At 45.7% G+C, this 26,108-nt stretch overlaps 1 protein-coding gene across 4 annotated transcripts; it reads right to left on the bottom strand.

The window, feature by feature from the left end:
- Positions 1-24,983, bottom strand: smad10a (SMAD family member 10a). Of its 4 annotated transcripts, none has more exons than XM_056438666.1 (13): positions 24,772-24,983; positions 20,794-20,869; positions 16,692-16,935; positions 12,207-12,381; positions 12,031-12,054; positions 9,694-9,888; positions 8,719-8,988; positions 7,512-7,592; positions 7,105-7,158; positions 5,290-5,473; positions 2,120-2,288; positions 1,878-2,016; positions 1-1,108 (listed from the first exon to the last, which is right to left on the bottom strand). In XM_056438666.1, exons 1-13 carry the CDS (start codon positions 24,773-24,775, stop codon positions 897-899), a joined length of 1,827 nt encoding a protein of 608 aa, XP_056294641.1. In that variant the 5' UTR covers positions 24,776-24,983; the 3' UTR covers positions 1-896. The 4 variants fall into 4 exon arrangements, with proteins under 4 accessions (XP_056294641.1, XP_056294851.1, XP_056294785.1 ...); XM_056438876.1 differs by having other exon boundaries at positions 5,332-5,473; XM_056438810.1 differs by having other exon boundaries at positions 7,512-7,589.
- Positions 24,984-26,108: the final 1,125 nt, after the last annotated feature.

The following is a 26,108-nucleotide window of genomic DNA, read 5'->3' as shown; positions in this document are numbered from 1 at the left end:
TGTAGAAATACATTTATTTAATGATGTCCTGTTGAGTTATAACTTATATATATTAATTGCTGTATTTATTTCTGTATTTATACATTTATTCTTGTATTTATTTATACATTTATTTAAGCATTTATTCATTTATTCTTGTATTTATTCATGCATTTATTTATTTATTTATTTATACTTAAGTCATTTTGAGTCCTCCATATGTGTGTGTGTGTGTGTGTGTAAGAGGAAATGTGACTGCACTGTAGTTATGAGGTATTTTGGCCTTTGGTGATTGACACCGACCCTTTGGTTCCACAGCGGGCAGCGCTGCTTCATCACGACTTTAAAGCTAAATGTTTTGGGCTTTTCTTTGAGCCTTTTGGTACAAAAATAATATAGTTGGAGCGGCGCATAATAAGAGGGCTAACCAGCTATCAATGCTAACAGTGTGGATCACCACACAGAGAGACACGACGGGTTCCCCTCATCTGAGGTGGGTTGGAGGTGAGGAGACCTGTGGTGCTGCCTGTGGTCAGTGTGAATGTACATCTGTCGGGGTGCTGCTCTCCTGGAGAACGCTCTACATCCGTGTGTGTATCCCATGGATGAGTGCAGAACACTCAATACTATTAGAAGAAATCCAAATTGCATATGGGGGAGCTGGGCTTCTGAACCTCCTCCCTGGATCCCTGCAGTGCACACGGAGGTCTTCAGACGAGGAGGTCTGAAGCTCCGCCTCCGGAGCTCCAACTCCCTCGTGTTTGACTTCAGATTATAAAGCATCGGGGGAAACCATCGACACCTGCTCTCCGTAGATTTGCTTTGTGGTATCGACTATAGATAGCATATTTGGCAACGTGTGCGTCTGTGTGTGCACATTGATCAGAATCCAGATTGGAGTTTGAACTTGGGGGTCCTCAGTTGGCCGGCCCGGGGTCGGCCAGCGGCATGGTGTGCAGCACCTCGTCCAGGAGCTGCAGAGCGCGGTGCAGGTGGACCTCCACCCAGCAGGGCGTGTGCTTGATGCTCTGCCGTGGGTAGTCGGGCCCCCAGCCCTTCACGAAGCTGAGCCGCAGGATGCACAGGCGCCGCAGGTCGTCCACGCCGATGCCCGCCGCTGCCGACAGACCTGCAGGGAACGGGGAGAACCGATTGGTGCTCGCTGTTCATTGCTCACACACGAGTCATGCTGGGCCTCACGCTGTGTGACGCACCGGAACCTTTGTGAGTTTACTCGCTTGACCGTTCGTGGCTTTTCATGTCATTCGTGCCTTAGAGGGGGCGGGGCTTAGAGGGGGCGGGCTTATATCTCTTTCTTTACTCCGTGGAAACAGTTATCATCTCCTTCATCCGCCATGAAGAACTAACCACTAGTTCTGCTTCAGACTTGTTGAGGACGTCCCACAAACGTCTGAACATGTAACGCCCTCGTGTTTGGGTTCATAACATTAATATCAGATATAAATATGTAATATATATATATATATATTTATACATGACATCCCCCGTAGGCTCACACAGCCCGGTGACCTTCACCTCTAGTCTGAATGTCTCTTCAGCTCCACTAGAGCAGCAGTTAGATTCACCAACGGAGGAGCAGCTCAACTCTGATTGGCTCTCACAACTCTTTGGCCAATCTTGAGCCAAAGTTGAAATATTGAAACTTGAGGCGAATCACGTGAATTTCTCGCTTCGCTCAATATGCGTGATTCGCGCCGCCCGGCGAAAAATTTGCGTCAATGGCAAACCGCTCGCGTCTGGACCTGGACTTTGTTTATGGGATCTCGTCGCGGGGAACACTCTCCACGCTGTTGTTGTGAACGCAGCATCAGCACCTCGACCCGTGGACATTTTCCATTTCATCGTTCAAGGTCAAATGCGGCGTGTGAAGGACTTACTGACTGCCGGTGCGATGCCTCCCACGCTGCCCGGCCCGGGGATGTTTCCAGCCACGGCGGCCGCCTGCACAGCCGCTGCAGCCTGAGCCGTGGCGGCCTGCTGCTGCATCTGCCTGTGGCACTGCCGCAGGTCAAACACCTGGCCAACACACGGCATTCATCGGCTCACACCTTGCTCACGACTCGCCGGTGTTCTCGAACCAACGGCAGCAGGTGGACAGTGTAAACACAGAGGATCTGACCTTGATGTAGGCGCCGGGGTAGATCTTGTGCACGGCGTCGCCCGGCGCTCGGCCCGCCTCCCTGTCCAGGTAATAGCTCTGCACGAACACGGCGTGGTCGCTCATGCAGCGCATCCACACGTCGCCCTCGCCGCGACACTCCAGCTGCACGCCTTTACCGATGTGCAACCTGCAGCACACACACACACACACACACACAAGGGGGGGGGGGAGAGACAGACGTGGAACCGCACTTTAGTTATTGTGGAAATAAACAAAAGAATAGTATTGTACTGGTCAGTTGTGTCTTTTCCTGACAGATGACAAATTGGGGGAGGGAGGGGGGCAGAGAGAGAGAGAGAGTGAAAGAGAGAGAGTGAGAGAGAGTGAGAGAGTGAAAGAGAGAGAGTGAGAGAGAGTGAAAGAGTGAGAGAGTGAAAGAGAGAGAGTGAGAGAGTGAGAGAGTGAGAGAGAGTGAGAGAGAGTGAGAGAGAGAGTGAGAGAGAGAGTGAAAGAGAGAGAGTGAGAGAGAGTGAAAGAGAGAGAGAGAGTGAGAAAGAGAGTGAGAGAGAGTGAGAGTGAGAGAGAGAGTGAAAGAGAGAGAGTGAAAGAGAGTGAAAGAGAGAGAGTGAGAGAGAGCGTGAGAAAGAGAGAGAGAGTGAGAGAGTGAAAGAGAGAGAGAGAGAGTGAGAGAGAGAGAGAGACCACCACTGGAATCAAACTGTTTTATAGTGGCGCTGTAATCAGCTACAGAAGCATTTTGTCTTTGTGAAGATAAATTAATCTTCATTAATCTAACTCCACATCAGAGGTCTTTGGCCCAGATGAGCACAAGGCTCTCCAGATGTGCTGCTCAGGTGGGTGATGAAGAGGAGAGTGGTCATCTGTTGTTGCTCATTATGCTAGATTGAATGACTTCTACATTTGTGGTGAAGAACAGTGAGCCTTCAGAGCAGCTCACACACTCCTGCGTTCCCGGGAACAACCACCGCACTACACGAAGGCCTTGGCCCAGAGACGGCGCCGCTCTGAGTCTCGTGGCGTCGACACACAACACAGTGAGGAGCGGGATGCAGCCGATACGGCCTTGAATGTTACAGATTTACAGCCACACAAAACCACCACTCATGAGTTTTGAATAGCCGTATATTAACTAACATTTACACGACAACAAAACCAAAAACACAAATGCTGTGATTTCATGTTACATTACACTACTTATCCAATCATGTGACACACACACACCGTAGACACAGCTACAGGGAGCATTTCAGGGTGAAGTGTCTTGCCCAAGGACACATTGACTCCTTTGGAGAATCTGAATCCAGTGGCAGCTGGAAGAATAGTTTGTGAACAGCTGTGTGGGCGAGGAGCAGAACGCCACACGGCGCTGGATCTCACAAAGCATCCGATTAGACCATTTATCTTTCCCAACGGACGACGACAAGTGATAGAAAGAGTCAAAGAGTCAACGAGCTAACGAGTCAACGAGCCAACGAGTCAAATAGCTAACGAGCCAAAGAGTCAAAGAGTCAACGATTTAACGAGCCAAAGAGCCAGAGTCAAAGAGTAAACGAGCCAACTAGTCAAAGAGCCAACGAGTCAAAGAGCCAACGAGTCAAAGAGCCAACGAGTCAAAGAGTCTAAGAGTCAAAGAGTCAACAATTTAACGAGCCAAAGAGCCAGAGTCGAAGAGTAAACAAGCCAAATAGCGAAAGAGCCAACAAGCCAAAGAGTCAAAGAGCCAAAGAGTCAATGAGCCAACGAGTCAAAGAGTCAAAGAGCCAAACAGCTAACGAGTCAAAGAGTCAAAGAGTCAACGAGCCAAAGAGTCAACGAATCAATGAGCCAACTAGCCAAAGCGCTAACGAGTCAAAGAGTCAGCGAGTCAATGAGTCAAAGAGCCAAAGTGCTAACAAGTCAAAGAGTCAGTGAGTCAACGAGTCAAAGAGCCAACGAGTCAAATAGGCAAAGAGTCAATGAGCCAACGAGCCAAAGAGCTAACGAGTCAAAGAGCCAACGAGCCAAAGAGCTAACGAGTCAAAGAATCAACGAGTCAAAGAGCCAACGAGCCAAAGAGCTAACGAGTCAAAGAGCCAAAAAGTCAAACAGTCAACGGGTCAAAGAGTCAATGAGCCAAAGAGCTAACGAGTCAAAAAGTCAACGAGCCAACCAGCCAAAGAGCTAACGAGTCAAAAAGTCAACGAGCCAACCAGCCAAAGAGCTAACGAGTCAAAGAGTCAGCGAGTCAAAGAGCCAACGAGCCAACAAGTCAAAGGGTCAATGAGCCAAATAGTCAAAGATCCAACATGTTAAAGAGCCAAAGAGTCAAAGAGCTAACGAGTCAAAGAGTCAATGAGTCAACGAGTCAAAGAGTCAATGAGCCAAATAGTCAAAGATCCAACATGTTAAAGAGCCAAAGAGCTAACGAGTCAAAGAGCTAACGGGTCAAAGAGTCAACGAGTCAAAGAGCCAAAACGTCAACGAGTCAAAGAGTCAACAAGTCAAAGAGTCAATGAGCCAAAGAGCTAACAAGTCAATGAGTCAAAGAGTCAATGAGCCAACGAGTCGAAGAGTCAAAGAGTCAACACATTAACAAGCCAAAGAGCCAGAGTCAAAGTATAAACAAGCCAAATAGTGAAGGAGCCAACGAGCCAGAGTCAATGAGCCAACGAGTCAAAGAGCCAACGAGTCAATGAGCCAACGAGTCAAAGAGCCAAAGAGTCAATGAGCCAACGAGCCAAAGAGCCAACGAGTCAAAGAATCAACGAGTCAAAGGGCTAACGAGTCAAATAGTCAAAGATCCAACGAGTCAAATAGCCAACGAGTCAAATAGACAAAGATCCAACAAGTCAATGAGTCAAAGAACCAACATGTGCCAAAGTAAACCTGAGTAACTTACACTTATATTTCATTGAATATTTATTAAATGAATATTTAAAAATATATATATTTGGCACCGATGCTAATTTGGAATACAACTATTGGTATTTCCCCCTGCAGTGCCTTTACGTCCCCCCAGGTGAGCACGCCTGCTCCACTCCCCTCCCTGACAGGGTGTCATGGCGGTGGCTGTGAGGTCACCGCCTCACACATGGCACGGTGACGGCGAGCGGCTCGTGGATGCATGAAACATGGAGGACAGCGCTCTGAGGCGTTTGGCTTCCAGGAGGATCTGGACGGACACACACCTCGCTCTCTCACTTGCGTCTGTGCGGTGGACGTTACTCAGCTGTCCGAGGCAGAAGCGGTCGCCTCCCGACGGGTCGACGTAGCCGTCCACGGTTACGATCGGGCAGCTGGAGGGCACCTTGAACATCTCGCCCACCTGGACGTCCATTTCAAAGTAGGAGATGGAGCACCAGAACTCGGGTCCTGCAACGAGAACAGAGCTGGGGTCTGTAGAGTATTCTGAAACTGGGCACTTCGCAGATGATGGAAAACAGGCTTCCGGACGCGCGTGAATTAAGTTATCAACATTTAATGGCAGGAAGTGTAGAACAAACATTCAAAGCGCTCTTCCTCGTGTCCCGGCTCCCGGCTCCTCCGGGAGCTCAGCCTTGCGGCCTCGGAGCTTACTTGTGGAAGAGGGCGATCTCTCTAAAACACGGAGTTTCATCTCACGGTCGAAACGTCACTTCCGGTCCAGTCGCTTTCACAATAAGAGTCCCGTCTTGTTATTGTCCGCATTAAAGTCACTTTCACAATAAAAGTCTCTTGTTATTGGAAGTCACTTGACGGAATTCAATCGGCCTCGTCAATCTATAATACTAACATACAGTCACTCTCATGCAATATACATTAATTCTTGCCATTTACATTTGCATAGAGTAAACATTACCCCTATGCTTCACAATACATTAATAACAATATCAATATTCTCCCTAATATTTTCTATTATAATATCTTTCTATATGTATTAATTTAAAACATAAGACCTCTGCAGATGTTATCAAAATAAACTATTACATCTTAACAGGTCACAGGTCACTGCTGACCCTGAGGCATCTGGGTGGAACGTCTCCGGCATCAGCCATAAATACACATTCACCAGAAGCTCTACCATCCCCATTCCTACAGAAATCTAATATTATTTTCTATACCAACTGTCAACGTACAATATTACAACGTAAATAAGGACGACAGATTGGATAAACAAGATATGAGCCCTGTGCAGCGCGACGTTTATCATAACAACAACAACAGGAAAGAATTCAATGCCTAAAGACCCGGTAGGAATTCAGATCAATTACATTTATTTTATAAAGCCCATTCTCACAAATTACAAATTTGCCTTAGAGGGCTTTACAATCTGTACACATACGACATCCCTGACCTTTGACCTCACATCGTACACATTAGACTGCAGATCGTATGTGAGGTCAAAGGTCAGAGATGTCGTATCTGTACGGAGTGTAAAGCCCTCTGAGGGGAGTTTGTGATTTGTGATATTGGGCTATACAAATAAAACTGAAAAAAGAACATCGGATCAGGAAAAACTCCTTTCAGGGTAAAAAAAAGGTGAAGAAACCTTCAGGAGAGCAACAGAGGAGGATCCCTCTCCAGGATGGACAGAAACAAAGGTTGTTATGTGACCAGAAGGACAATAGATGTCATGTGACCAGATGAACACTAGATGTCATGTGATCAGATGAACAATAGATGTCATGTGACCAGATGAACAATAGATGTCATGTGAAGCAGAGTTAATAATGTGTGATGGAGAGATGAAAATTCATCCATAAGGAGAGAGAAGAGGAGAGAGGAGCTCAGTGTATCCTAGAGGAGAGAGGAGCTCAGTGTATCTTAGAGGAGAGAGGTGCTCAGTGTATCCTAGAGGAGAGAGGAGCTCAGTGTATCTTAGAGGAGAGAGGTGCTCAGTGTATCCTAAGCGTCCCCCAGCAGCCTCTCCGCCTATAGCAGCATTTCTAGGTCTGGACCGGAGCAATACCAGGACTATGTCATATTAAGTTAATATTTTGATCCATAGTGACATCATCTCTAACCTGGATGGTTGGACACAGAAGTAGGGAAAGAGGCGGAGCCATGATGCTGGGACCCTGAAAGCAGAGACAGGAGAACCTCAGTCTGTAGCAGAAACAACACACAGATGAACCAATCACGTGACAGTGTGGCTGTAACTCCTCGTGGTACTAATCAAACGTGTGGCCAGTATTACTGTAACGCAATAACAATATAACAGAATATAAGAATTAAGGCAAGATGAATGCGACTGTAATTCCACAACATGTAATACAGTCTATAGAAATTCTCCAGGACAGATACACAAATACAGAATCTATTCCTGCAGCCATTGAGCGGTACACATGCTAGAGGTTACTTATGATAAGATCCAAAATATCTCATAAGCTGTTCAATAGGAAGGAGTCGGTGGGGTTAAAGCACCACTCACAGTGGTGGTTTGGATGATGACCACGCCCGTTCTGGGGACCTAAGGGAGTGTAGGAGGCCGTGCTGCTGCCGGTCCAAACTGCTGAATGACAGGGAAGCCAAATGTGACACATGCATCTTATTTACACTATTCAGTTACTGAAGTCTAAACATGTGACCAGACATTAAATACTTTATAGACTTGTATTACAGTCCAGCAGTGCAGCTCTGTCACCAAGCGTCATCGTCATATTATGATCACTTCATGCTGAAGTCGGTTGAAGTCTGAGTGATATTGTTTATACTTATTATTAAGATATATGATGAAAGATAGCAAATGTGTTATCTATCACTTTCATGATGAATGATGTTGTTATTATCTTCATTTATTATTATCTAAGATGTTTAGAGACGAGGAAAGGTTGTTGTATTATTCTTATATGTTTTAAGTAGCCATATATTAGCCTACGTTCACACAGCAATAAAACTAAAACACAACTTCACATTTTAAATCAACACTGAATGCTGCGACAGATGATACATTTTTCCGGGCGTTGCGATTTGGGCGTTTTGGGAGATTATATATATATATATATATATATATATATATAAATATATAAACACAATAACAGCGTTTGGATGTTCCGCTCTCATAGCGCTCAAGCGGAAGCCTTTCAGACGTAACAGATAACTTAATCGGTGAAAGACACCGAGCTGTGTGAGCCTACGGGTGATGTCATGTATAATATATATATATATATATATATATATATATATATATATATTAATGTTCTGAACCCAAACGAGGGCATTAGATGTTCACACGTGTGTGGGACATCCTCAACAAGTATGAAGCAGAACTCGTGGTTAGTTCTTCATGGTGGATGAAGGAGATGATAACTGTTTCCACGGAGACAAGTAACAGATACAAGCCCCGCCCCTCGCGGAGCTTCGCAACGCTTTTGGCGTGAACACGGCAAATGGTCGCGCGAGTAAACTCAAGCGTTTTGGGCCTTTTGGTGTGAACGTAGCAGGAGGGTCATGTTTAGTGTTTTCTCCTTCATGCAACTTTTAGAACTTAGTATTATTATTTATTCATAATATTTTTGTACATGTTCAAAATAAATATACTACATTATTCTGCATTCTGTTTCCCATTCCTTGGAGAGCAAACACACCATTGTTATTAGTAATCCTCATGTGTATCCATGTATGTAAGTGTGACTCACTGTGGAAGGCCGCCTGGCTCTGAGCGTGTTTACTGCTGCTGTAGCCGTTCTGGCCGTCCGGGTGGGGGGGAGGCAGGAGGGGTTGCTGTGGGTGGGGGGGCTGCGAGGCTTGCTGGGCAGCCTGCTGCTGAGGAGGGGGCTGGGTCGGGGTCGGAGGTCGCGGCGCCGAGGTCATGACCTGAGCCTGTGGAGACGCCTGTGGAGACGCCGTCTGGAGGCGGCCGTCACCGTGGCCGCCCTGCAGCGGGAGCATGGAGCCGGAGCCCGACACTGGGAGGGGGTCAGAGGTCAGAGGAACCAGTCAGGCCTGTTGTGAGTGACCCTTAACCCGTCTCGCCCCAGGTTGCAAATCACTAAATGACACATTATTGAATAATTGCTGTACTGTATTTTGAGTCAATACAAAAATAGCTAAATTGTCCATTTCCTTACTATGTTACATGTTATAAATATAAACATAACAAGATCTGCATGAGAAACTAGAACGGGCACTCGGTAGAGCGCATACCTTCGCAGATCACAAGTTTGGGCATTTAATTATGAACATTTTGGCATTAGTTGCATGCCAATTGGATAAAAATTGACCGCGCGCTATGGTAAAAAGAAGATTTTGACCTTTTCATGACCTTGACCTTTGACCCGATCGATCCCAAAATCTAATCAAATGGTCCCCGGATAATAACCAATCATCCCACCAAATTTCATGCGATTCGGTTACATACTTTTTGAGTTATGCGAATAACACGCACCCACGCATACAAATAAATACACGGCGATCAAAACATAACCTTCCGCATTTTCAATGCGACGGTAATTAGGAAACAGAATAACTATTTGGTTTTAATAACCATCCGCTTACAGCGATGCATTTAAGTGGGACAGATGTGAAACACTACCAGTGGTTTTCTATACTGTAATGGAGTAAATAGTATAAACCATCAGGAGTCCGCTAGCCATTCAGCACTGAACACAGACCTTTGGGTGAGACGGGCAGGTTGGTGTATCGGGTGACCGGTGGGGGTCCGTGGGGTTCAGAGGACAGCTGGCCATAGTGGTCTGGAGGAGGGAGCTTCATGGCCGCCTGGTGGTCGGCCAGAGGCATGCCAGGCGGGAGGTCCATCTGTATACAGTCATGGATGTACTCCTCTTTGATCAGGCTGCCCGGCGCTGCTGCAGGAGGCGAGAGGGGATGTCAGAGTGGGACGCGGAGCGGACGCCCAACTGTATGAGGTCATGAGAACATCGTAATACAAACAGGCCCTGAACATCAGTGATGGATAATCAGGAAATAGTATCGGAGCTCGGGCCATTAACCTTCCACCACGCCAATGAATGAAGCCACTACTAGCAACCGAGAGTCTGTCGGCATTACATCTCGTCATGAGGGTTGGGAACCGAAAACCGGCGCCAATGTGGCCGTGCGGAGCACATCAGCGGTCAGGCTGGGCGCGATGGGGAGACGGTCTCCGGTCCCCCTGAACACGTGGAAACCGATGATGACAAGAGCCGTAACTCAGATTAGTACCGGAACGTTGATTGCAAGTCATGCATTCATAGAAGTAGGCCAACAAATAATAAATTAGCCAGTATAACCATGTTTAAGCTCGTATGTTTAAGCTAGCTCATAGCTACGAGCTAGCTTAAACATACGAGCTTGCGCTAGTTACGAGCTACGAGCGTGACAGTCTGATATCCGTTGTTTGTCAGAGCTCCATGATAACGGCTTTCACAGGGAATCTGGCCGAAGAGGTTTTTAATGTCCTCATTGTGCTTCTTCTTTCGGTTCAGGCACCGTTTATTCACCGGTATCGTTTTAGAAGTACCGGTTCAGCACCGCTATCGGAGAAAACACAAACGATACCCATCCCTACTCGTCATTATTATCAGAAACATTTCAATGCACAGCGGCGGAGACAGAACCTTTCACTTCTATCAAGTGATCAATGCTTTTCAAAACTAGTTGTACTACAACTTCATACATCATTATTACATTTAATGTGTGCCTGGTTAAAGAGCAAGGTTACGCAATGTCATGGTCCGATGACAGTGCTGACGCACTGATGAAGCTGTTGTCAGGGTTACAATCACACGAGTGGGCCCCCTGCTGTGAGCGGCATGGTGGCGTCCAATGAAACAATGGCCTCGTCTCTTTTAAATATGACTGTCTCTCGACCTTCAGTCCATTCACGTTGCCGTTACCCCTTCACCTCCCCACCTCCCCATCTCCAAGGACTCTCTTCACGTTTCCTGACGTTTTCCTACTTTGAATTGAGGCGTCTCGTACTCAAACGTTACAGTCAAATGTGATTGGTCAAGCCTTGTGACAGTCGTTTCACCTCATAGCTCCTCCTCCATTTAACTTTCATTTCTCTATAGAAAGAAGGTCAAGTCCAACACCCACTTGGTTCAATCCACTTGACTCGTTAATCACTGAATTCTACTCAAAACATTACAGAAAAGCAAAAAGCTTGTGGGTTTAATTGTTCTACATTATTACTGAGCTAATCAATTCCAACGCCTCATGAAATGGAGTCAAAAGGAAGGAAAAGATTGCAAGAGCATCTCCTCGATGACCAGCAACCCAGAAACGTTTGGAACAAAAGAATAACAAGTGGAAGGAGACGCACCCATCAGCCACCTCCTCAAATACCACAACGCCACACTTACCACCTCGACCATAGCAATAGGGACAATGTTGCTCAACTGGAAATAGAGACCCAAGTTAACAACAACACAAAGCAGAACACCTCAGGGGAACACGTCACTGCAGTTAACAAAACACACAGCTCGACTCGGTGAAACCTGAACCTCGGAATTTGTGTTTTTCTGTTCTTTGTACCGTCGGTTTTTACTTCTGGAGTAGCAACGCTTTATTTGTTATTGCACACATTTAAGTAAAAACAAATAGAAAGGTCGTAAAAACAACGATGTTATTCACATTTAGCTTTGACTTGCTTATTCACATAAGAGGCCATCACATGTATGGAACAAGGTGCCCGTGTGAAGCGTTAGTATTTAGTATTTTGTAGGCGGAGCCTGGACAGTCCAAACTATAATATTATACATTATCAAGCTTGCTGCTTGCTCCTTTGACCTTGTCCTAGAGCGTGTTCCGTTTCTACAGGTTTTCAATCATAAATCGGGTGGAGTAGCTCTTAATAGCAACATGCCTTGGATCAGAAGAAAACAGCCCTAACTGTAATAAAAGCTATGACTGCATTCAAACAGTGGGATTTATACCATTCTTGGCTTAAGGGAGGTCAACATGTCCCACAGTTAAATCATGACGTGGTGCAGTAGAATGGAACTCACCTGTATTTTGAAGGCTGAGGCCGACTGTGAGAGAAGACGAGAAGAGAGAAGAAGATGAGGTGAAACCACCTCGCGCAGAAAATGAAGCATCATCAGCAAAGATTTAAACAACTGTGTTGAACTATGTTTGCAAATGTGTGTCAGTGATTCAAATGAAACTGTGAAGTGTGACCCACCGATGCCTGGCGACACTACCCTCTCATAATGGTAGGGGTTGACACATACATTGTCGTACTTCAGGTCAAAGGCGTATTGGCAGAACTTGACATGCTTAAGTTCATTTTTGTGGAGGTCAGGCCAGCGCCACAGCCGTGCATAAATGACGTGAGGAAAACCTTTTCTGCCTGCCACCTGGGGAGAGAGCACAGCATCATTATAGCCTTGGTGTCATGTCAACGGAATCTAAGTATTATTTACATCTACTCCATCCGAGACCTCCTCAGGGCTCCATATGACACACGATGATCCGGCACAAGGAACGCTATGCAAATCTTGGTGGGGAAAATCTCATCTGGATTTGGACTTTTGACCTCCAGCAGTAGATTGTTTCTTTAAATATGTTGGTTCCAATAGGCTTGCCAAAGAGTTAACGAAAGTGACATATAAAACGTAACTAATGGCTATGGTTTGTTTACGGTACATTTAGCTTGTCATCTAAGTGATGGTGTAGCGGTATTGGCAGAGATATGCACGTATTACACCTATTTAAAGTCAGCAACCCACTTCCAAAAACCTTCTTCGTTATAACCTGCACCGTGACATTGAGGGAAGTAGAACTTTAGGTACGTTGACTGGACGCAACAGTCACTCATGCTAACGTAGCTCCCAGTAACCTACAGCATAACATTGAGGGAAGTAGAACTTTAGGTATGTTGGCTAGAAGCAACAATCACTCATGCTAACGTAGCTCCCAGTAACCTACAGCGTAACATTGAGGGAAGTAGAACTTTAGGTACGTTGACTGGACGCAACAGTCACTCATGCTAACGTAGCTCCCAGTAACCTACAGCGTAACATTGAGGGAAGTAGAACTTTAGGTATGTTGGCTAGGCGCAACAGTCACTCATGCTAACATAGCTCCCAGTAACCAACAGCGTTAGCTTGAGGGAAGTAGAACTTTAGGTACGTTCGCTGGACGCAACAGTTATTCATGCTAACGTAGCTCCCAGTAACCTACAGCGTAACATTGAGGGAAGTAAAACTTTAGGTACATTGACTGTACGGAACAGTTATTCATGCTAACGTAGATCCTAGTAACCTACAGCGTTAGCTTGAGAGAAGTAGAACTTTAGGTACGTCGACTGGACCCAACAGTCACTCACGCTAACGTTTTCTATTGTGTAGCATTATACCTCAGTTGACCTGACCATGTAGCTCTGATCCTGTGTATTGCTTTTACAGTCTGCCTTTATAATTAGCACCAGCTTCATAATAGTCCTGCTTTACAAACCTCCCAAAATGTGTCGATTTCCCATTTATTTATTTATTTTTAATATATGAGGTATTTCATGTCACTGACCCCTCCCATCCTGGTCACACCCTGTTCGAGTCCCTCCCCTCTGGTAGGAGGCTGCGGTCCATCAGGACAAAGACCCATGGACGGATTAAGAAACCACGGGCCCCTGGGCCTGGACGTGTCAAGGCCCCCCCCCCCCCCCCCGCAAAAAAAAAAAAATCCCAAAAAAAATTGTACATCGCTAACAAAACAGTCCGTATGGAACAACGATACCGGAGCTGAGCAGACAACATAACGCAAATTATATGACCATGACATGAATGACTTAAGCCTAGCATATACCGGCTATGGCGCATCGTGTCATATCATCATATCAATACAAAGTTAATAACAGCTACTTCACGCAGAGGCTCTGGCTCACGGGCCCCTGAGCTCACGGGCCCCCTGAGCTCACGGGCCCCCTGAACTCACGGGCCCCTGAGCTCATGGGCCCCCTGAGCTCACGGGCCCCTGGTGCCGGTAGGCTCGTTCGGTAATCCATCCCTCAGTAGGACTTTTGGGGCCTTGTGACATGAATGACTTAGCCTAGCATATACCGGCTACGGCGCATCGTGTCATATCATCATATTCATATCAATACAATGTTAATCACAGCGACGTCACGCGCGGAGGCTCAGGCCCAGGGGCCCCCTGAGCTCATGGGCCCCTGGGCCTGGGCCCGGTAGGCCCGTTGGTTAATCCATCCCTGCAAAGACCTCCCGCCACACCAAAAGTTTTTTCCCGTCGGCAGTTGGGCTCATCAATGGAGCCCGGGTCCCCCACTGACTGACTCTGTCACCCCCAGGACTACCTCCTCTTCTTCCTCCTTCCTCTCTCCTCCTTCTTCCCCCTCCTTCCTCTTCCTTCTCCTTCTCCTTCTCCTCCTCCTCCTTCTTCTTCTTCTTCTTCTTCCTCCTACTCCTCCTCCCTCCACCTTGTTCTTCCCTCCTGGAGGCCTCCTCCACACACATGTCACTTTAACATGCACTTTAACTGGAGGCCTCCTCCACACACATGCCACTTTAACATGCACTTTAACTTAAACACACGTCACATGTAACATACACTTTTAACTTAAACACACGTCACTTGAAACACACACCTAAACACTTTAACATTATTTGTTGTCCGAGCACTTTATCTTTATCTTTATCTTATCTTATCTTATACTTAAGTTCACTGTTGCTGTCGCGTTGATTGTTGTTTGTCATGTCTAAATGTTGCACCTTCCGCCAAAAATAAATCCTCGTTTGTGTAAACATTCCTGGCAATAAAACTGTTTCTGATTCTGATTCTGATTTTGTTTCCACTTTTCTTTTAATAAGTCAACCAAATTAAGATACATGGATCATTTAAGTTTCTTCTGTAGTGAGGTTATTGCTAACGTTCTTCTTAAGAGTCTAATTTCATCTGTATTGTTTCTCTTAATACTTTTATTTTTTCCATTTTAATTTGCTCAGTTATTGTGGTGTTATTCAATATGCTTACAGTAATGTTTTCACTGTGTATTAGTGAAGTGGATTGCACTGAGCCAACAGCCACAGTCTGTTAACATATGCAGATCTGAGCCGCTCATAATTGCGTAGTTCCTTGGTTTAATGTGTATATTCTTTTTTCCCATTGGTCCCACTTTAAAACCTCCCACATTAGAATGCTGCTATGTCTGCTGCTATGACTGTATTACTAATTTTAAGAGATGCCCGTTACTCTCTGGGCTGCACGGTTGTGTGGTGGCTAGCCCGGTCGCCTCACAGGAAGAGGTTCAATCCCATGTCAAGACATCCCATAGCTCCACATGGGTTCTCATAGTAACAGCTTGTTGTTACTTCTGCTGGGAGCTTGCATCTTCTCCCATGTCAATGTGGGTTCTCTCCGGCTTCTCAAGCTTCCTCCCACAGTCCAAAGACATGCAGCTCAGGTTAATTGATGACTCTACTTTGTGTGTGAATAGTTGTCTCTTTGTGTTGGCCCTGTGACAGTCTAGAGACAGCTCCAGGGTGTACTGTGCCTTCGCCCAATGTCAGCTAGGATCAGCTTGAGCCCTCCAACCCTAAACAGGAGAAGCATTTACCGATAATGGGTGGAGTGATGGAACTCTCTGGTTTACACACTAACAAACACTTCCATGGAGGAGAAATGTCATCTGGACCATCCTCTTTATAGCTCCCCTCACTTCATGCTTGCATTTGGTTAGTGGACTGTATTTGTAAAGAACTTTTCTAGTCTTCCAACCACTCAAAGCGCTTTCACAATACATGTCATCATTCACCAATTCACACACTAATGGGAGGTGCCACCTGACCATCCGGACCAACTAACATTCGTACAACGTTCACAGAAGCTGGGTGAAGCTGGTTGAAGCTGGGTATTGAACCATCGATCCTCCGATTGAAGGACGACTACTCTACCGCTGAGCCAGTCGCCACATTTCTGATTCACAATCCCAAAACCATCGAACCTTCTTTCGCTCTCATTTTCTTCATTCATACTCAAAGTATTCTCAACCAGAACAAGTCCTTTTTATTCTTCCCCAACCTATCATACGACTTTCAAAACACTTTCCCCCTTGCCTTAACCACCTTTCTCTTCACCTTAAGTTGTGCTACTATCTACTTTCTTCATCTCTCGATCCTTTTCTTTGCTAACCTCTTCCTCTGTATACTTTCCTGTACTTCTACACATCATCAAGTCTCCGGGTCTTCCCTTCTCTGTCCAGGTAACACACCTAAAGTACTTCCTCGGTGCTGCCTCACCACTTCTGCAGTACTGTACTTTTTGCAACTCAGCGACAGTCTTAATTCCCTAGGTTTGAAAATATATTCAAACATTCAAAATATATGAAACACCCAAAATGTATTAGGGTCAGACTGAATTCATGTAAAAAAAGACACTTCAGATCAATAATTTTATTGCTGTTTCAATTCACCGTGCAGTGATTCGGAAGATTAAATTACATTTCATTGGAAAAGTGGCCATCAAATGATTGATTTTTTAAACGTGAGACAAATTCCTCTCTGTAAAATGTGAAAGCAAGGGATATTTTCAATATTCAAGAGATATCTAGATAAATCCTTGTGCATATTGCACAGCACTGATACGAAAGGGAACCTAGAAGTCATGCACGTGTAACAGTGAAGGTTGAGTGGACTGTTAGAGGTGCACTGACCTGCAGCCGGCCGTCCAGTGTCCTCTGGATGGTGACACACTTGCTGGGATGGACACCATTGGTGGTGATGGCGGTGATGAGCGAGTCCAGCTCGTCCTTCTTCTCCTTCAGCTTCTTCACCAGGCTCTCGATGGCCCGCTTGGCGAAGCCCTCGTTCTCTCCGCCCTGCCGGTGACACATGAGGCTGTGGACGATGCTGAGGCAGGCGTCATTGCTGCTCGGGGGGTTCACTGACATGATGCTGCTGCCACAACACACAGGAGGAGGGCGTGTTATGTTGAGAAAAGAGGTTGTATTAATTCCATCTGCACTGGTTCCCTGTAAAATCAATAATCACATGTAAAATTATTCTCCTCACCTCCAAAGCCTTGATTGGTGATGCTTAAGGAGCTCATATTACCATATTACCCTACTAGAGAGCTTGTAGTACCATATTGCTCCACTAGAGAGCTTGTAGTACCATATTGCCCCACTAGAGAGCTTGTAGTACCATATTGCCCCACTAGAGAGCTTCTAGTACCATATTACCCCACTAGAGAGCTTCTAGTACCATATTGCCCCACTAGAGAGCTTGTAGTACCATATTGCCCCACTAGAGAGCTTGTAGTACCATATTGCCCCACTAGAGAGCTTGTAGTACCATATTGCCCCACTAGAGAGCTTGTAGTACCATATTGCCCCACTAGAGACCTTGTAGTACCATATTGCCCCACTAGAGAGCTTGTAGTACCATATTACCCCACTAGAGAGCTTGTAGTACCATATTGCCCCACTAGAGAGCTTGTAGTACCATATTGCCCCACTAGAGAGCTTGTAGTACCATATTACCCCACTAGAGAGCTTGTAGTACCATATTGCCCCACTAGAAACCTTGTAGTACCATATTGCCCCACTAGAGAGCTTGTAGTACCATATTACTCCACTAGAGAGCTTGTAGTACCATATTACCCCACATGGAGCTTGTAGTACCATATTACCCCACTAGAGAGCTTGTAGTACTATATTGCCCCACTAGAGAGCTTGTAGTACGATATTACCCCACTAGAGAGAGTGTAGTACCATATTGCCCCACTAGAGAACGTGTAGTACTATATTGCCCCACTAGAGAGCTTGTAGTACCATATTGCCCCACTAGAGAGCTTGTAGTACGATATTACCCCACTAGAGAGAGTGTAGTACCATATTGCCCCACTAGAGAACGTGTAGTACCATATTACCCCACTAGAGAGCTTGTAGTACGATATTACCCCACTAGAGAGCTTGTCGTACCATATTGCCCCACTAGAGCTTGTAGTACGATATTACCCCACTAGAGAGAGTGTAGTAGCATATTGCCCCACTAGAGAACGTGTAGTACTATATTGCCCCACTAGAGAGCTTGTAGTACCATATTACCCCACTAGAGAGCTTGTAGTACGATATTACCCCACTAGAGAGAGTGTAGTACCATATTGCCCCACTAGAGAACATGTAGTACTATATTGCCCCACTAGAGAGCTTGTAGTACGATATTACCCCACTAGAGAGCTTGTAGTACCATATTGCTCCACTAGAGAGCTTGTAGTACCATATTGCCCCACTAGAGAACGTGTAGCACCATATTACCCCACTAGAGAGCTTGTAGTACCATATTACCCCACTAGAGAGCTTGTAGTACCATATTGCTCCACTAGAGAGCTTGTAGTACCATATTGCCCCACTAGAGAGCTTGTAGTACCATATTACCCCACTAGAGGGCTGCCTCACTAAATGCGGGGCTACTTGTGGTTCCTAGAGTCTAAAGTAGGAGGAGCCAGAGCCTTCAGGTATCACACTCCTCTTTTGTGGAACCAGCTCCACTTTCAGTCCAGATGTAGGTTGTGTGTCAAATGTATACAAAGGTGCATTAAGAGACTACATCTTGTTTGGTTATCATTATTATTGGAATCTAGAGTTGATAATCTTTAGTAACGAGTAACAAGGAGAACAATGGGAAAAGGTCTGGAAGAACATTTCATTATATTCCCGTAAAGAAAACAAAACCATCTGTTGCTTATTATTTATCAACTCTCAAACAAATGACTGCGTCCTCTCTGAGCAAGGTCTACATAAACATTGTGCTACTTGGGAATGTCCAAGAGGTGCATTCTGGGAACAGACAAAACCAATATTGATATATTTTATGAAATAAAACATGTTTTCAGCAAACTAGCAGAGCGTTGTCAGCTGCTCTTCTTCAATAAAACACGACTACTAACGTTTCCTCGGAACAGCCTTCACACGGCCAAATGAGCTAAAGAAAAATGCGTGAACAAGGGAACGTATTGGGTTCAGTCGCCGTGTCTTTAGGCTCTAAACAGTTTATGGTTACCAACAAATCTGTGCTTAAACCGTGCGTATGAATGTCTGACGTACAAATCCCCGACTCATCAATATATTTCTTACCTGAATTTGTTCTAACTCTGACCATGTGACTGAAATCACATTTAAAAGACAAAGACAACACTATTTAAAACAGTTAACGTTAGTATTTTATTTTCCAAATGTAATAAATATCTATGAAATGGATACCTTGTTATCCAAATCAGTTATTGTCATAATTAAAATACATGATATATTAAAATGCTCTATGGAGTTTTTTTCAATGACACTTTGTAGTCGTACTTCAGGATGCTGTCGCAAAGAAAATATCATCTGATATTACTGTGGTTGTTTATATAATTGTAATTTATGGTAGAGTTAGATTGCTGCATCCATAATAAGGGAGCATGCAGTTTTTGAAAGGTGTAATGTCATTTTTTTAAATTTGTTATAATACTAATAATATTAGTGTAGCCTTATCTTTATCTGCAACTGGGAAGCAGTACAGAATCATCATGAATCATCGCCACCCCGATGGGAACACCTTCCACCTCAGACACGATGGTGTCATCTCGTCGTTGGCTTGTCCCCCTCTTCACAACATATCTCCTGCTTTCTCCAAGACAACCGTCGAGGCAAACTTATTTCCCGATATAGAGAGCGTGCCAGTCTACTGACTGGGAGCAGCAGGCACCGGGGGTCAATTCAGAATGATTCTGATTCACGACATACTCGGCTCCGCCCCTCCATGTGACACCAACCACCTCAGAACCTGGAGCTCAGATCCGGAGATGGATGCTGCCGACAGTAAAAACGCTATTTCTACAATTCTGACTTTATAGAAACTGTCCCACATCTCGCCTCATTGTTATTGTGGACGATGACGTCACTCAGCTGGAAAGATGAAGGATATTGAAAGCTGATGATGATGAATCCTAAAACTCTTTGCAGAAAGAGTTTGTAGACGGCCTGGAGAAACGCCCACGGGACAACAACTGGATGAGACCACATGAACAGGTGATTGAATTATGACCCTTCAACTGGTTACAGACCCTTCTGAAGAGTTATTCTTGCAAACGACTCAGAGGAAAAGAAACGACTATTTCGCCATGTTGACCAGAAAAGTGTTGCAGTTCGGATTTGTGTTCAAAACTGGAGAAACAATATTTAGCGACAGACTTTTATGACCCTCACTCTGCAACACACACAGACACATAGAGACATAGAGACACACACACACACACACACAGGCCAATAAAGCACATTGGATGGACTTGAAGGTAAATGGGGATATATAATATTTATTCTGCTCCTATTTTAAAGAATCTCCCAAACTAAAGTTCATATTTGCGTGGCCGGGAACCAGGGCAGCAGAATGCTCAGGAGATATGAAATCTGGACCTACAATCTACACCTGCTGAGGAAGACCAGGGGACACACTGGACTCCATCACTCTGCCAGCCTCATCTCATTCCTGCTGCTTCCTGTATCCTGGTGAGTATTTACACAGCGGCCGTGGATCTGCACAATCACTTCTATCATAAACTCAAATGACAGGATAGTTATCTCACAGCTTTAAACTACAAACAAGCAGCACGCTCAGTCCACGTTGGGAATGGGGCTGTGGAGCCAGGAAGTAGATGCATCCATTCAGACCACAGCTCCACGTGGACAAGGCCTATCAGCCAATCGCTGCCTGGCTATGCATTGTGGTCATTTGATGGTCTGACTTGCCGTCACACAGGTGTGCTGTCCTCCTTACCTGGTGTTAAGTTGGTCAGCCAATGAGTGACCAGAGAGTTCACTGGCATCATGATGGCCCAGCTCTGAATCAGTCCCTGTTGGCACAGTGGGGAGAACGTCAGTTAGCTGGGAAAATAAAACAGTTATCAAAGATTAAAACAAAATGATCAGAGGTATTAAATCCTTTCCTCAGTCAAAAGTTGTCATACCACATTAAAACGAGGACAGTGTTATTATTTTAGGCCCCCGGTGTCTGGGAGCAGCTTCAGAAACACTCAGAATAAAAAGAAAAGTGATTGAGTCGGAAATTTGAGTTGTCCTCGCGTTCTTTGGAACTGGTGAACAAGAGTAGGACTTGACAAATGCATTTGGTGTAAATTAGTCTCCAAATGATGACATCACTCAGGCTTCTCTCCGACATACAGATTATACAATACTACCAAACCTAACTTTATGTGTACAATTGGAACGGTATCCCTTTAAGTAAACACACATTCGTATCATCAGCTAAATCTCCTCAAAGCATCAGAAGTTAATGGTGCGTGCTCTGCTGGCCGGCCCTGAAGCAGCCATTATGGCCCCGTACCTCGGCTCTCATCACGCTGCAGAGTCATCCACGACGGGTTGTTTACCGATGTGAGGATGATGCTCACTAGTTACACTTTAAGAGGTGCTAGGTCACAAGAGGAGACACTGAGGCATTATTCAGACTGCCCAGCACGTTTTTTGGGAATATCCAGATTGATGTGAGAGAGTCTGGACCGCTAAAGTCCACCTGCACGGCCCTTCGTTCAAATGAAATGCGGAGGTGATTTGCAATGTGATTCTAGTCACATTTCTACAGGCATCAGTGCGGCCGCCCTGGTCGCTCAGATGGGATTTCAAAGTGTCAGATCCAGAGAGAAGAAAGTGCTTGAGAGGTCGACGAAATGACGAGGGTGCTGTCATCTTGTGTGTGTGTGGGGGGGGCTTCATTACAACCTTCCAGAACACAAAAAACACATTTATGGATATCTCACAAAGATGTCAAAAGGAAAGCCCAGCAGGTTGTCTCAGCCACCGGTCAACAGGCGCCGGTTTCCATCACCGGTCCAGAGGCCTACAGGCGACATGATTGACCTTCACTTCTCATGTTTCAGCAGTGGACGGTCTCGTCACCACCAGCGTGGCTACGTAGTCTCCGACTCTCCCTCGGGATGCGCGCTGACAGCTGGCTGACTTCAAGACAATAAGGACTTGATAACAACAGTGACGACAACAAACCGGTCTTCAAGATCGGATTTGTCTTCAATCTGACCAGAACCTCAGAGCGCAGGCCGAGAGGCGTCAGGACCGTGAAGAGTTGGAGAAAGTTATCCAACATGGCCCTTTGAGCCTGGCGTTAATTATTTGATCCTCACACACACACACACACAGCGATGGTCCATTGCTTTCTGCTATCTTCTTGATTTAATGACCCTTTTCTTTACGATCATGTTATTACTTTTGACGCTTGGACCACATGTTTCGGTTGACAGCGTGTCAGTAAAGCGTTTGGGATTGAAACTACATCAATGTTCAAACTGCAGGCAACAGAGGCCCAACTCAGACGTGTTTTTCTATTCATAACCGTGGTAACAGCACACCTCACATGGACTCTGTTCTATTACTTCTGATTTGGGGCCACATTCATGTTGCTGGAATCCTAAATCTACTTTTCAGGACAGAAAAGTTGTAAAATGTACTAATAGCCAAATCCCTCCGTTGGTGTTGATGGGAAGGAGAATGAACCGAGGGCAGGGGGAGGGGCTTAAGGAAACACTCCTCTCCTCGCTCTCATTTGAATTTTAAACTTGGAAATCAAATTTTTTCTTCATGCGCCACTAAGACTCTAATGCTGTCTCTGGTTTTCTTTGTAAATCAGAATCGTTTATTCGCTAAGTGTGTTAGACACACAAAGAATTTGACTTGGCAAACAAAACAACAACAATCCAAAACAATCAACAGTCAACATAAGATAAAATAAATAAATCCAAGGTTGATAATGTTAATACGACGTCACTCGTGGATATTCACGTGGATGCGTTCCGTTTGCGTCCACCATGATCGTTCATCCTCGTGGCACCCTGTCCACACAGGTGTTCTGTGACTTCCGGTTGCATTTATCACACTTCCACGGTGGCGGAGTCCCTCTGGTCTGGATCATGGAATATGCCTATTGCCAACTATGCCATGGCCCTGTTGAGACTCCGCCCACTCCTCCTCTACCTCCATCTGCCTGATGGATCGTGGAGGTCTCCATCGTGGAATATGCCGACTACCAACTCTTCATACACTCTGTCATATTCATTGATTGTGTTGTTACTGTGTTTTAATTTGTGTGTAATGATTCCTTCTGGTCACATGACATCTATTGCACCTGTCCATCCTGGAGAGGGATCCTCCTCTGTTCTCTTCTGAAGGTTTCTTCCCTTTTTTCCCCGTGAAGGGTTATTTGGGAGTTGTTCCTGATCCGATGTGAGGTTCTGGGTCAGGGATGTCTATGTGTTCAGATTTTAAAGCATTCTGAGACAAATTTATAATTTGTGAAAATGGGCTATACAAATAAATTGACTCTGTGAAGGATCAGGGTCAGACTCTGAAGCTCAACCTGAGGGGTGAACTGTGACCTGCACAGAAGCCGTGTGTTCACACTGACCGCATGTCTCTGCTATTGTCTTTTTTACACATGCGGGTCAGTTCTGGACGTGATCAGTTCACGCTGGAATCTGATATTGGCCACATTTAAACAAGATAAAGTGAGAAACCAAAAGAATCACACAAACACTTCCGAGTTCAGCAGAAGGGTCGCAGCGTGAATGTCATCAGACACAACATCGCTCACAACTTGTGAACGGAATTTCTCTTCTGATCTTCTAAAGACTAAAAGATGGATCTAAACGAATAAAAAAAATTACAAATTATGTATTGAATAATAAGAACAATTGTATCATTGGAAATACTTACGTTGCATACTTCAACCCTGTGCAGCAGTAGCAGGAGTATGTGGATATGTACTTGTCTATCATACGTGTCACGTGCATGGACCTCATTTGAACATGAAGAGCGTTGGCCAAGTTTTTTCCACACTGTAACATATATATATATATATATTTACAATTATTATAAGTGTAGCTCAATAACTGAAACAGCAAAAAGCCTTCAAGCTGACAGTCACAGGGAACTAATGCTACATAGACACACACACACACACACACACACAACACACAATGAGACACCCAGACACAGACAGACTGAGAACACACACACAACACATACAGACAGACACACAGACACATACACACAGACACACACACACACAGACAGACACACACACACACGCAGACATACACACACACAGACAGACACACACACACACACACAGACAGACCCATACACACACACACACATACAGACAGACACACACACAGACACACACACACACATACACATACAGACAGACACACACACAGAGACAGACACACACACAGACGCACACACCTCCCGTCCACGCTCCTCTCAGGAGCCGTGGGGCCCTCCCGTCGCTCCAGTCGGAGACCCGCAGGGCCCCACGGCTCCAAATGAAACTTCCCACACCGGCTGTGGCTCCGCGGCCACACGGGGCTGAGAGCACCTGAGCAGCGGCCAGGCCGTGCGGTCCCTGCCGGTCCTCCGCGTGGCCCCCACTAATGGGACCAACGCACCGAGGGGAGACCCGCCATCTATGTGCACGAGCATTCATCGCTGCGTGAAGTTGAACGCGATGGTTCGTTGAGCCGCTGGAGGCCGTGAGGAGCGGTGCCGCTGGGCAGCAGCACCCAGCGCAGCTGCATTGGTTGCAGATAAAAAGCAGGTTACAGCCACAGAGTAGCAGGCTAATGGGACCGACTTCTCCCTCGTCTTCTCGGCCAGGCTGTCCTCCTGCAGCCCCGGAGGGAGCCGGAGGAAGACGAGATGGATGTTACGAGTGTGTACTTACACATCAGCCGGAGTTGGGAGAAGAAGTTGGACAAAAAGATCTTGGTTGTACTCCAGAAAGCGGTCCGCGTTGTGTGTGGACCCACTGCTCTGCGTGTCCTCTTTGTATCCACCGGGTCCCGCTCTGCGTTTCTGGACCGAGCCGCGGTTCTCTGCTCGGCGCTAGCTTGATGTTTCTCGCTTGTTTTATCCTTTTATCAGCGCCGCTGTCTACTCGCGCATCCTGTCTGTTGCCCTCGCGCACGCCACAATAACAATAGAGGGGAGACGTCGTGCGCGTCAGTGTCTCGACGCGCCGCAACCAATGGGCGGTCGGCTCTCACGGGGAATCCGCTCTCGACCAATGGCGTGGCGGCTCTCGCAACAGGGCCGGGAGCCAGGGACTGTCTGGTTCGTCGAGATTGACAGGTCCGCGAGACTGTTTTTTTAAGGTGGCGCCGCTGAGATTAGCCCCCCCATGCCCCCCTCCCCCCACCCCACACACACACAACCCGACACACACGAGCTGCCACTGTGGCTCGGTGGTCAGTTAACCTGCTCCAGAAGGCGCTGCGCCATGTCCAGGTGATCATGGAGGACTTTGAGAAGCGTTCACATATATGGTCGCTGCGTCGTGTGTGGCTCAGTAATAGCAAAGCAATAACTGGGGTCCAGAGCGGATGCTCTTTCTTTTTTAAAGAACATGACAGGAGCTCTACATGGATTGGAAATATCTTACCGATGCTGCTATTTCTGATAAAAATGAATAAACACCTTTAAACAAATCTTCCAAATTCTGCCATGACGCCATGTGGGGTCAGGTGATGAGATATAGTATGGATGCTTTCTTTTCTCTCCATCTCTTTCTATTGAATTATCCAGTAAGTCCTTTCTTCCAGGACTGGGGTGCTTGTGAGGTGCTAAGAGCAATAAATCATCACTGTGATATACATATAGTCTAATACCTTCATGTTGTGGTGTAATTAACATTCCAGCTATTTATTTCCAAAGCTCATTGACAAAGAAGTAATATAAGAAACAGTTAAGCACAAGCTCAACAAGTTGAGATGTATATATATGAAAAAAGCACAATCAATACGTGGGCATTATTAAGTTGTATCATCTTGGTATAAGTCTAATATCAAACCCGATTAATATCATTGTTTTTTCTTTGTGTTGCATGACATATTTATGTCAGCAGAGCTTTTTCGAAGTGTCCTTGAGGAAGACACTGAACCCCCATTGCTCCTAATGATGGGTTCAATGCAAATAACACATTTATGTATGTAAAAATATGTAATATGAACAAAAGAATACGGAATTTACTTATAACAGCGAAGGCAGTTGCATCCATAAACC

This window comes from Pseudoliparis swirei, chromosome 1, assembly GCF_029220125.1.
Source record: "Pseudoliparis swirei isolate HS2019 ecotype Mariana Trench chromosome 1, NWPU_hadal_v1, whole genome shotgun sequence".
NCBI lineage: Eukaryota > Metazoa > Chordata > Actinopteri > Perciformes > Liparidae > Pseudoliparis > Pseudoliparis swirei.
This window is presented reverse-complemented; position numbering and strand designations above follow the sequence as displayed.